The sequence below is a fragment of the Struthio camelus genome, chromosome Z (genome assembly GCF_040807025.1).
Source record: "Struthio camelus isolate bStrCam1 chromosome Z, bStrCam1.hap1, whole genome shotgun sequence".
Taxonomy (NCBI): Eukaryota; Metazoa; Chordata; class Aves; order Struthioniformes; family Struthionidae; genus Struthio; species Struthio camelus.
Genome location: NC_090982.1, coordinates 78,937,246 through 78,950,111, shown reverse-complemented (window position 1 = coordinate 78,950,111; position 12,866 = coordinate 78,937,246). Strand labels below are relative to the sequence as shown.

Below are 12,866 nucleotides of genomic sequence, written 5' to 3'. Positions count from 1 at the left end.
CTCCCAGCTTTAGCATATGTAACCTGCCACTTCATTGCTTAAGTGCAGGCAACAGACCATGCCCCTACAAACACAACACATCAGCCAAGGGTGTTGCTGGCAAAGAAGTTTTCTGCAATATTTCACCATGCAGAGGGACTGTTCACATGAGGGCAGGGCTAGGTCTCTAAGTCCCCGATTCCTCCAAGAGGGCTCTAGGGATCATCTCACTGACAGACCATCTCTGCTCCCCACTGGTCCCAGGACCTCCTCCAGGAGAGGTCTTGTCTTCCTTGAGTTGGAGCTGGAGGCCAAGTGAAGGGCATCGGTGCAAAACGTTGTGCTTAAGTGTCTCCTTCACTGTTTGCTCTGCCAGGGTCTCCCGAGGTGGGGACAGCCACAGCAATGTCTGATCCGCAGCTCTCCCCGTCCCCTCTTCCATCCCCTGATTTCAGTATCAGCGACTGCTGGGGCCTCAGATGAAAAGCTGCAGTTTGCATCCTCTCATCCCTTCTTTCAGTTCGCTCCAATGACAAAGGCTGGCAGGCCGGTTTTCATATGTATGCTTTTTAATATCATTAGTTCTGTTACACTACACACAACCAGTAACAATGATAAATACTGCAATGGAAATGTTAAAAAAAATATTATACATGTTTCATGTTTTTCAAAAAAACACATTTTTAAATAAATTAATGCATAAAACTGATGGTAGAAAAAAAAAAAAACAAACAAACCACAACACAACTGATCTGTTTAAGGCAATACTCTACGCGGACGGGAACAGAAGTACAACAGTGTGCTACATGTTCTGAACGGGAAAGAAAAATTAAAACCTTTACAAGATGCACATTGATGCTTCAGGAGTGAAAAAACACCCCAAAACCAGATACTAAAACCAACGGCCAAGTTAAGTGCAGCATTAATACACTCTGCATGTCAAATGATTAGCAGGTTCCTAACATGGACTAAGGTCAAGCTACAACAAATTTATCTTCCTAATTAAAAGGTTATTCAGGTCAAATCCTATGTTTAACTCTACTCTGCATTTGGCTGTTTCAGCTATGTTTCACTATATGCAAGGACAGCCAAAAAATGCATCTCCTGCTCTGAGATTTACACAAAGGTTGGGAGGTCTCTCTGCCTGAAAGACATTTTCATTAAATATATCCAAAAAGGATCTCGCTTCCAGTGACCCACAAATGCCTCCTGCCATCCCCTCCCCTGGGGCACCACATACCGCGTGGTGAAAGGAGACCTTGGAAACATTTACTTGGGTTTCGTTTTCTTCAAGCTGAGAACACAAAATGGAAATTCAAATTTGATCCAGACCTGTCTGCCAGGAATTGTTAACTGGTGCCAGTGACACTGCTGAAAGCACAGCTAGCTCTTTGCAGTAAGGGAGAAACCCAACCTGTATCCAGGCTCTGGGTACAGCCACGGCATTAGCTACGAAAGTCAGTGTGAAGCTCCACATGTGCCCGGACAGCCAATCGACCCCAAATATTAATGCAGCCCATAACTTGGCCACTGGGAGGTGCACAATAATCATAACGCTAAAAAAAATCCCCCTCTCCCTCCAAAAAGAAAAGAAAAGGGACAGTAGCCACTTCCTGCCAGTTTCCCGTGGTGAATTCTCATCAGCTGCCACGTATGCAAGACGGGCAGTGCCAGATCTCACCAACATCGACCCAGGACACTCCCAGTAAGGTGCATGTCTGCAAGGTGCTGCCAGGGGGGTAAGAAGCTTCTTGGGACAAAGCAAGAGCCTCCCGTACTGCCCTGCTAAAGTACTCGTGGAGGAAGCTACGGTACACAAGGAAAGAAACCCAAGTGGAGTTACTAAAAATTAAGACTCGCGATGGCCAACAATTGTCTAGGCTGGCTTGGGTTTGAGTGGGAGAGGGGGACGCAGAACTGGGCTGAGAGCCATTTTGGTACAACTGCCTCTGCTGCTCATCGTTAGTTTATGGGCAAAAAAAAAAAAAAAAAGAAAAGGATAATGGCTGCTTTGAGAAAAGAGGAGTGAAAGGAGGACGTGTGCAATATAACAAGGCTTGCGATTCTAGAACTAACCACTGGACACGGATACCAAAGTTTACCTGTGACAACTAGTTATACTTTTATTGTTGCTGCTGCTGCTTTCCCCCCCCTCTTTGTCTGATTCTTCTTTTGGTTTTGCTTAGAAAGCTGTAGCTGTTTGATGTGAGGGTCAGCGCTGATTCTCCCATCCCAGCACACAAGGTGACTCATCTATGGGATGCAAAATGAGGTCTGGAAGTAGCGTGTTAGACACAGATCGTCTCTGCATGCAAGTGGCGCTTGCTTTCAGAACCCTTTACAGAGCTACTTAATGGTGATTTATTTCCTTTTTTATTAAACTGAGGGTTCAATAACCCAGCAGAAGGAGTAACAATGGTTAAACGTGCAAAAAGGGGGAAAAAATCTTTCTGAACTTTCTCCCCTGCAAAGACTTCATCCTCTGCAAGAGTCTTTCCTTCTGCAGAACTATGGCCCTACAATGCTTTTGCTTGCCTTACAGCGTGCTGCCCCAGTGCAGCAAGAGGATGGCCAACAGACCTCTCACCCCACCTCTGCCATGGGCCTCGAACCCATGAAGGTAGCACCTGGACTACTGAGAGGCAGGCCTCGGATCCAGATTCAGATCTCCTGCAATGTTGACCCTGGAAAGGTGAAGGTGGCCGGCTCGGCTTGCTGGACCAGAGACAGAGGTTTTATGCTAGTCTGGCTAACCTCCAGTCACACAGCCTTCCCTAGCACCTCAGGCTGCTGAGGCGTTTGAACAGAGATCGAGGTCTGCCTTGTAGCTAACCCACCATCACGTTTGTTGGATCTCCTCTTGGTCTGCTGTTTGCCTTTGATTTGTCTCAGGACAGAGGTGGCTATAAGCTGGACGTATCTGCTATCCCTGGCAGCTTTTCCATGCAGGAAACTGAGCAGAGAAATCCATGAGCTGGGGAAGGAAAGGAAGGTGATAAAAACCAGAAAGGCTGTTCTGAAGACAGCTTGTCCAATTTTTCCAGCTCTCTCTGTAATCTGTATTATATCTCCCAACAAACTTCATGTCTCCCAAATCACGCGGGTTTGAGGAGGACGGGTAACAAATGGAGTCCCAGCGTTTTTGGAGGCCACCCAAACCAGACGTGAGAGCCAGGGTGGAGAGCAATGTTTCCGGGTGAACTCACTCAGGGCAGCTGAACGGGCATCTAGGGGGAAAATGCTGCTCCAGGGGGCAAACGTCTTTGTGGGTGGGTATTCGGACTTATCTCAGCATAGCTTTTTTGTGGCCTTTTCTTTTCCTGGCACCTACTGTGGTGGCATCCAGTTGTGTGTTTGAGGCAGTCACATTTTAATGACGCCTTCTTTGTACACTCCTCTCCCTAATGTAATCCCACTGCCTCTATCACAACTTGTTACTATGGAAATGGGCGCTTCACAGACCAGATACAATCAGTAAGACACGCTCCTACCAATGGCAAAGACATCTTTTCCTACAGCAGCTTTTTCGAGGAAAAGAAGGGCTTGAACCCATCACCACTTTCTGCTGGCAGACGGATCTGGGAAGCAGTGGGAAGAGCTGCTGTCTGCAACTGCAGGGGAAAGGTGCAAGCAGTGCTGCCAGTGTCAGTGCAGCTCCGTGATGTGATTCCCCATGCTACTCCTGAGCTCACCACTTGCGTGGGCCACTGTGCTCTGCTCCGGGTAACTTCCTTTAGCCCCTGGCCTTTGCTGTCCCAGCAAACTGTCAGAGGAGCACTCAGTCAGATTGCATTTAGCTGCTGTGATCTTAGCAATGCCACCAGCGTCAAGGAGGCTGAAGGAGGGGATGTGGCTGTAATTTTTTGGAAGCTTTCCTCAGTGCAGCAGCTCAGCTGTACAAGACAGAGTTAAAATGTGGATGCCAGCTCCTGTGTGAATCCTGCACCCTATCAGTCTGGCATTAATCTCTTGTAGCTGATCCCAGGTCACAACTCTTCCTTTATGTCAAGTTGCTGGGCCTTCTGCTTCAGGGTGCGTGTGGCTCTGTAACACAGGCAGGTTTGTCTGATGAGATGCAGTTCAAAGTTTGGAGCAATCCCTCACACAAAAAAGCCTTGAAAGGAAGTGACAAGGATGCCGCATTCTCCCAGAGGCTGAAAGGCACCTTAAAATGAGTATCTTCCCATGTCTTCCCAGTAGCGTCAGTACTGTAATCCAGCTGCGCTTCCGCTGTGCACTTTCCCATCTATGCAGATGTTTCTTTTGAGACAGGAGAAGTCGAAAGGAAGGGTGCTGTGCAGAGTCAGCGCTAAAGGGCAGTCAGGGTCAAAGCCAGGGTAAATTCATGACGGCTCGTGCTTGCTGAGCCAAGTAGCGTTCGGATGACAAAGCCTATTTCATTCTAGGTAAGAGTGGCCATATCCCAGGTGCACTTGAAGGAAGAATGGAAAAGTAAAAGCAGAGCCCAGGGAAAACTGCTTGTTTATACTATCAAATCATTATATGGATGTTAAAAAATAAGAGCACGAAACTGCCCTGGAAATATCACAAATGAGTCCCTTAATGCTCTCTTCCCTCCCATTTGCACTGACTATCCCAATTGCAAATCCACTTGCACTCCTAAGTTCCTTAACTCTGCTAGCAGGGGATGGTGCTATTGGGCCATCAAATCTTCTTTACACATTCCTTCTGGCAGCGTGCAGATTAGGAAGCCAGCTGTGCAGAAGCCAGCTGCCAAATAACCAGGAAACAAATCCTTGCCAGACATCTGCCCCCAGAGGCGTTCAATCTCTCTATTAACCTCCATCCTGCAGCCTTCTGGCATATGCAAGAAATATCAGAAGTGAGTAAACAGAAGGAGAGAAAGTTGCGTTGCTGTTCTTTGTAGTACTTTGAAAATATGTGCAATGCTTTTACAGGATCCTTTTTGCATTTTGCTTGCAGATGTATCTTACCAGTGGTGCCGGCTGCACACTTGGCAACATCCATGCAGCGTAGTGTTAGCCTCCTGGGAAGGCAGGTTTCTCCCACATGCTGCAGAGGGAAATGGACATGGAGCAGGGACTTGCCTGAGGTTACAGCAAATGTACCATGTACCAGTAGCAAGAAGGGACCCCAGATTGCACCTCTGTGCTCTAACAGTCCAGCAGACTCTGCCGTAGTATTCTGGCTGTGATGCCATCTTGGGAACACTGTGTTTCTGGTGTGTACATCTGAAAGTGAGCTTTGCTCTCCGCTGGTATCAGTATTGTACTGAGATAGATTAACTCGGACCACTGGGATCTGTCCTAGGCCAAGGCAGCACTTGGCAACTTTTCCAATTACTGCTTGTTCTTCTCTTTCTGTCATCCCATCCGGTGCCTAGCTGGGTCCTCCCTTTCTTCAAAAGCATCTTCTTGTTTCTGTTCAGTCACATACAGGGTGCTGTACTTTTCAAGCCTCCTGCACTCCTTTGTACAGCTTGCAGGCCAGTCTAGGGACAGGCTGTATGGAGAGGAAAGGATTTTTTGCTCAGGATTTCAAACACATGTGTCAGCCAATACACAACTGTGCAGAGCAGGCACCTCTTTCCAGGAAAGGAGCTGGAGAGCCAAATCAGAAGCAGCCCAGTCCATCCTGTCCGTGGGCGAGCACAGCTTCCTGAAGTCCCTTCTGAAGTCCAGGCAGCAGGCTTCGCCACCTGCTTTTGCAGTTGCAAAGCATCTGCAGGCAAGACAGCCAAACAAGCACTGCTGACTCAACAGCCAAACATACACGTTGGGTGCATGGCATGCAGAAATGTCAGAAATGATCCAGTGGTTTCTTCCAAAGGTTGGCGTCAAGATATGTCTGATAAGGTATCTTATCAGATGAGCCTTTAGGATAGCTGCCTGGACATCAGCCTTCTTCCAGACAAATGCGACAATAAAACCATCAGAAAAACAGACTAGACCACGCTATCTAGAGACCTCCCTCAACACCAAGATAGTCACCCTCAGCCTTCCTTGCGCACAGGTATCTGGAAATGAGGAGTTTACAGACTTACAGGAGAGAGAGTTGAGTGCTGAGGCCTTGCAGTCCAAAGCCAGCTCACGTTCAAAGGCAAAGTTAACATCTGATAAAGGGAAAGGATTTGCTTACACTCACATAATTTGGTGACTAAAATTATACAGGTCCTAACAAAAAGCCAGGCTGGCTTTAGGGGGCATCAAATGCAAATGCTTTTGTGGAGGTGCTAACGTCAATATCAGAAGTTATCCTACTCGCATGGTAATTTATACGGATGGTGATGCAGCCTTTCACGCTCTGTGGTGCTCCTCCCCTGGGTATTCTTCAGGTCTCCGCAGAGACCTGAAAATGGGGCCTGAGAAGACCATCTGGTTTAGTATAAAGACTGGAACAAGGAATGATTTGCTTTCTTGCAAGCAATCTGCAGTCAGGAGAGCGCCCAGAAGCTCTGCAGACTTCAGGGCTTTATAATGCTGTGCCAGATAGCCAGCAGCTGTGCCCTTTGCTCTTGCCTTCTCTGGGCCATGGCAGCACAGACTAGTCTAAGGAGAGCAGTGACAGAACGGCCACGTATCTAGACACCTTCCCAAGGAGAGTTACCAAAGCTTAACCTCCACTGAGGGCACAAGGAAAACTTTCCGGCTAAAGCAAAAGTCTGAACAAGAGACCAGACAGAGAGAGCCAACCCAATCTGCAGTTAATACGTCTTGCCGGGCTGTCCATCGTATTCCACAGTGAGCCAACAAACATATCCCAGGTCATAACCTGCTTACGGGGCTGCAGTTCAGAAGGGTTAGTGGTCAATTTTATGTGATAGCCACATGTGCATTGCCTTAATTCATTCAGCCTTCCTGATAATGACCCTACACAGGTAACTACTTTCCCCACCCTTTCTACTTTATTCCCCTAGTAAAATATATGAACACAAAGCATAGAGAGGAGAAGCCAAAAAACTGTCATTTTATGGTCCTGTACTATCATGCCAAACCAGCTATTTGTGCAACCAACTCCTTCTGTGAGCACGAAAAAACACTTGGCTTGTGCTTCTGTCTGTATTTGGGGGAAGCACTGGCTGTAGCTAATATTTAAACTTATCTCTTTCCGTCCTATATGCAAAAGAGTATTTTCCTCCCAGGGACCCTAAAGGGTTATGCTGAAAGCAGATGCCTATCACACAGTCCAAAGGGTTGGGGGCAAACGCAGAGTTATAGGGTTGCCTCAGGGCACATGGCAGGCAAAAACCAGAACCAGCAATAGGGGCAATAAAAGGACTTGATAGCGCTGGACTGGGCAATGATTATTACGGGAGGTCTGGCCTTCAGAAGGGAGGTGTAGCCTTGGAAGACTCAGTCTCAGCATGTCTCGTTCCATCTTTGCCCAAACACAGAGATAGTGTGACAGAGACCTGTGGGACCCACAGTCTGCCAAGGTTCACCCTTGTAAACAGGATGCCTCATTGCTCTAGCAGATATGCCGAAATGCTCTAAGCTCCTGGGCAAGGGCTCTGGGGAAGGCTGAGTTTGTGCAGCCTGGCTGGAAGGGGCAGGCACTGACCCAGGAGGACAAATATGATGAGAACGTTGCATGGTACCAATGCTGAATTGCACAATCCCGCTTTAGGACAATGAACATTTAAAGAGACTTGGCCGTGTCCTGTAGGATTTGGTTTGACCATGGGATTTCTGTTAAGTTTTGACCCTCATGCTAAGGGACATCCTCTTTCTAGAGGAGTTAGCAAGTTAACTAGCATGTCTGCATGGGGAGGCAGATATGCTCAGTAAACACCGCCCAATCCTCTCTGCTCCCTGGGAGACAGCAAGGCCCCTGTTTTATGGAGGGGGACAAACACAGCTTCAGTGGTTGACCATAAAGCCCAAGGGTTACTGTATCCCTGATCTTTCAATCACGCTGCGGACAATACCATGCCTTGCATTGCACAGAGTTAAAAACCCATGACGTTTAAAAATAAGTGTTCTCCTAATCACTAAGAAGACTTCTCAAAGACTCAACTCACTATGTGCAAATTTCAAATAGAGGATCTGCACTTCAGGGGGGGAATTCAGGCTCTTTCTTGTGACGCAGAGGAATTTGGACAGGAAATTTGGATGCAAAACTTAGAATTGTCCTCACTTCTTGCCTTCACCAGGATCTAAAGCAAGCACAGAAGCAAGGCGGGCACTCCTTCTTCCTGAAAGAGCAGGAAAACACACAGTTGTGTCTGTGTCAAAGGATTCCATCTCAGGGAAAAATGCCAACCCAACCATCACCTGAGTCCTGGGTATTCTGAAGCCAACAGCTAAAGGCTGACCAGGGAAAGAACACATTTTCTAATTCTAGAAACAAATTTGCATTAAAAGCAAACTGTTGGTAAACTGCTAATTCAGTCCAGCAACCTAATTTACCACCAGATTTCCTAATTATTCCAGCACCTAATAAACACAATCATTCCCTACATAGGACTGCTCTAACACAAACAAAACTTGCTTCAGAAGAGGGCAGAGATGAGATAAACAGCAGTTTCCTCTCATGGCTTGTTTTGAGCTGAAACTGTTCATAATCCCTTTGTTTCTGAAAACTCTGCTAATGTCTGACACCACCACACAGATGCCTTCAGTGGTAACAAATCTCTTCTATAGGCACGAAAAGACTAAGGGTCAAAGGAACATCAACAGCTGAGTCCCATAAAAATGTGCTTTCTTCAACTAGCTTTTTCTGCACTGACCTTCAGACTGTACAGCTCTAGTCCTGTTCTGGTGCAGGGCTCATTTTTTCTTATTTGAACAAAGTTTAACATTTCTGGAAGCATACGGGTCTCACAGGAATTAAGCATAGGCTGAAGTCAGTAAATGTGACTGGACTGAACTCATGAGTATGGTATTCTCAGGCAAGGACTGAATCCCAGAAGAGCATGGATGGATTGCAGATTGAATCTGATCTGATTGATGATAATTTGATGTGGAACTAAGGGTAGATTGCATTGGTATGTGACATGACAGCTCTAGCTAGTACCGACTCAGAGTGAAATGCCATGTGCTTGCTACTCTTTGCAAGTGAATGAATTGTGTTACGTTAGTCCTGGCTAGCCCTGCCATAATATTGGATGCCCTACTCCGTTCTCATTCCTGTGCCCTGATTACGGAATAATTTTGGTTGACACAAACTGATCAGGTTTAGTGAATGAAATAAGAACTGACCTCCTGCCACGGTTAAAAATCCCTGGCATCTCAGACTCAGCGCTGATCTGGCAAATGGATTGGTTTTGCTGGGTAGGATTAACTGGAGCCCCACCTGATCCTTCCCATTCTGGAACAGACACCTTACAAACCATCTCCAGTGTCTACCAAGGAGGTATCTTTGGGCCTTTCTGCATTCACTCTCCAGACCAGTCAGTTCTGCTAGGCACTGCCTGGCACTTTGAGCAATTTCTGCTTTGTTTAACCATAGCTTAAAATAACCTATCAACCAATCATAAAATGGATTTTTTGGTTTCTCCTGGCTCCATAAACACAAGAGGTGCACGTCCTACCATAGGAGGAAGCAATGGCTGTTAAGTTTTACAGTTATAGTGGAAAGCACTGATCACAGCCTGCCGGCCTCACTACTGGATGTGACAGGCGGTGGAGGAGGTGGCTTGGCAACACATGCAGGTAGGGTTGACCGATTTAGGGGGGATTAGGTCGAGGTCCTCGTCATCTGGGATCTCATCTAACCGGTACCCATCCTTTAGCAGCTGGATGTTCAAGTCTTGGTTGATCTGCTACAGACAAAGAGACAAACAGTCAAATACTTGAGACTTCTTTCTTCTGACAGGTCAGAAGTGCAGGGAGGTCATTTGTTCTGGAATACTTTTCCCTATCGTTAACATCTGTCCCACCAACAAAAAAGTCCCAGGTTTTTAACACAGATGAGGACTGCCTTCTGTTGCTCTCACTTTTTCCAGAACAGGAGTATCTACAGAGTGAGACAATCCAAAGCAGCTGCAGTCCTTGAAGTTTATATGCTATTTTACTCTGGAATTCCGTTTCCATGAAGATGAGTACTGATTTAAAGTAATGTAATAGTAATGACAGTAAACAGACTTGCGGCAGTACAGCCCCCCCTTGCCAGTCCACGGCACTGTAGTAGTTGAAAGGGGGTAAAGTCACTGCTGGTAGTATTTGGTTCTTTGTAGATTCAGATTCAGGTGCTGTCTAGCCAGATCTGAGAGAACAACACTTGATGTGAGGGCCCAGAGATGGCCAGATCATTTGATCTGGTCCCTGCTCTTGGCTGCTACTCAAAGTTTCAAAGGCATTTTGCCCAAAGAAGGGATGCAAGGGGGAAAAGCTCTCCGTGGCCTGCGTGCAGAACGGCTGCTCAGCACCCTGGATGTAGAATCGGATCCTTTAGAAACAGTAGCCAGAGGCTGAGCAACTGATTCACTAGCGGGCTTGGGAATGTATTCAGAAAATACAGAGGGATTAAAAAGCCTGAACTTCCTGCCTTTTCTCCTTGAAAGGGCAAGAGTTCATGTTTGCAAGTCCTCTCTGAAATTTCTGTCTGCTCCAAGTAAACATACGTTGGGCGACCCTGATCCCCACAGGAAATGGAAACAACAGCATGCCCACAGAGCCCCTGTTTGTGTCCTTGGCAGGTAGACAGCTACTGAGTTGCCATGACAGTCAAGTTGATGCTTTTGCACATCTTGGGCCAACGCTGCAGGCCTGAACAGAATTGAGAAAAGCTTGAGTGAAGCTAAAGGTAGCTCTGAAAACAGACAGCGGGCAAATTTATGCCTGTGCCATAGCAGTGAGGGAAGGGAGCCAACTAGATCACTGAGGAAGAAAGAAACATGACAGTTTCTGCCACAACCCCTTCCAGATTCACATGGTTTATACCACTGTCAAATTGCCTGTGCAGCCATTTCTGGCTGCACAAGGCTACTCTAAGCCATTTCTGTCTGCTCTAATATTAGCAACCGTGGCAAGCATGGCAGGAGAGAGTACAACTCACCTCAGCTGATGAGTATCCCGAGGAGGAATATCTGGACATGTCAAAGTCGTCATCACTGCAGGGAAGTACAACATACAGCAAAGAAGGAAACAGTTACAGAGATTCATATTCCCTGGCTAGTCCTATCTTGTGCCATGAAGCTGTCCTTTAGGCACAAAGAAGTTATACCAAGAGGGCTTGGATAGCAGCTTTCATCTGTGAACCTCAGACCTTTCCATAAGGGTGCTCTTAACTCACGTCTCTTCCTACTTGTTTACACACAGAGACCAGTTACAGCGTATGCCCAAGGGCACAGCAAGGAAGAGCATGAGTGGTCCGCAAGAATACTTTCAGCAGAGGTCCAAGGAGGAGTTAGCTTCAATGTTACATTCTCGCACAAAAACCTGCTTGCACTGTAAGGTATATCATCTTATTAACACTTTGCATACCTGTCTGTATCCAGGGCTACCAGTGGCTTTTCATCTGGACTCTGATCTAGTGACGAATAGCCTTTATTGGGAACGACGAGCCTGAAATAATTAAATGTCGTCCATTAACCACACAAGAAAGCTCAGTACCATACATAGTCTAGGGCAAAGTCACATGATAGTGAGGCTTTCCCTGTTTCATTTTTTTCACAAGTTCACCCTCACTGGTGAAGACTTTAAATGGGTACAATTCAGAGGAAGTAAGTTGTGTCTCTGCATAGTTCAGGACAACTTCACAGGGATGAATGCTGAACATGCCTTGGGAACACATTCCTCTCCGGAAGACAGAACAGCTGGGACACTCCGTGCTTCATTCTTGTGAACCTGTTCAACTAGCACTGCTTGTCCTATCAGATTGCTCCTTTTTGTTTTGCGTTTCCTAGCAATGAATAAGTGACACTAGCCAATAAGTAAATGGGAGAAGGAGGCTAGGGGAAGGCAGTGGCTTGTACTCCTGCTATTCAAAATCAGGGATTTGGCCATTTGGTCTGAGTCCCTACCCAGCCCCCACAGCAGAACGCTTCTGAGCTATCACTCCTAAATTTAGTAATACGAGAAATATGAGCTGGTGGGTGCAGCGTAAGAGCCCAATCAGATTAGCACTTTTAAAATCCCATTATTTTATAACGACTTTCCGTTCATCAGAAGTATTACAAAGGCTGATTATGAGTTTGCACCTTTAATTGCCCGAGAGAGTAATGTAATGGAATATAGACTTGAGAGCTGCTAGGAAAAGAAAAATACACTAATTCCATGGTATCCGGTTCACAACATAGAATTCTTTCAGCTACAAAACTGTACAAGGACTTTGGTTCATGTTTAAAATAAGATCAACCAAAATGGGAAAACGGAGCAAGAGTCTGTGTTCAGTAGGTGGGAACAGTAACAGCAGGATGAACATCTCCTTGTTCAGTGGCTTAGCTCAGATTTTCTTCCAAATGAAGAAATGGTCTTTAACGACACACAGTGGTACAGAAGGGCTTCACTAAGAGTTTGGCAAATATAAACCTGAACCCCTTCCATGCTCCAGCTGCTTTCTGATCAGCTGCAATGCTCTATGGCTTCTCCTCAGAAAATTTTAGGAAGCTATTTGTTACAAATTATATGAAGGCCTGCTAGGCACTGAAGATTGGCAAGGCTCAGGAAGAGTAAAATCTATCAAAAGTTACATCAAAGCAGGTACACACGCTCATGACTGGTTGCATTTTCTTACTGCATTCATTAAAACTCAAGATTAAAAATTTAATTTTAAAACTGATGCATAATTTCCAACCTCTGGCACCAGAGAAAGGATCCACCTGCAAAATTCAATACCATTCCCATAGCATTCAGAGGGTCCTTCTAGTCCTAAAGCAATTAGGTAGGAAGTCAAGAAGCAAAGATGTCTGGAACCAGCAACTGAAGCTGTGACCTGGCAGAGCAGCCTGCCTGCAGAGATGT

At 46.2% G+C, this 12,866-nt stretch overlaps 1 protein-coding gene across 3 annotated transcripts in view; it reads right to left on the bottom strand.

Moving 5' to 3' along the window:
- Positions 1–530: 530 nt before the first annotated feature.
- The window catches only part of LOC104152014 (protein FAM219A), a 106,183-nt gene continuing 93,847 nt past the window's right edge, over positions 531–12,866 (bottom strand). For 2 of the 3 annotated variants that reach the window (XM_068927630.1, XM_068927631.1), the window contains exons 4-6: positions 11,388–11,468; positions 10,960–11,014; positions 531–9,721 (exon numbers count right to left, since the gene is read on the bottom strand). In XM_068927630.1, coding sequence (XP_068783731.1) covers positions 9,566–9,721; positions 10,960–11,014; positions 11,388–11,468 — 292 coding nt within the window. In that variant the 3' untranslated portion in view covers positions 531–9,565. Of the gene's footprint in view, positions 9,725–10,959; positions 11,015–11,387; positions 11,469–12,866 lie in introns of all 3 variants that reach the window. The other variant, XM_068927629.1, reaches the window with a different exon arrangement.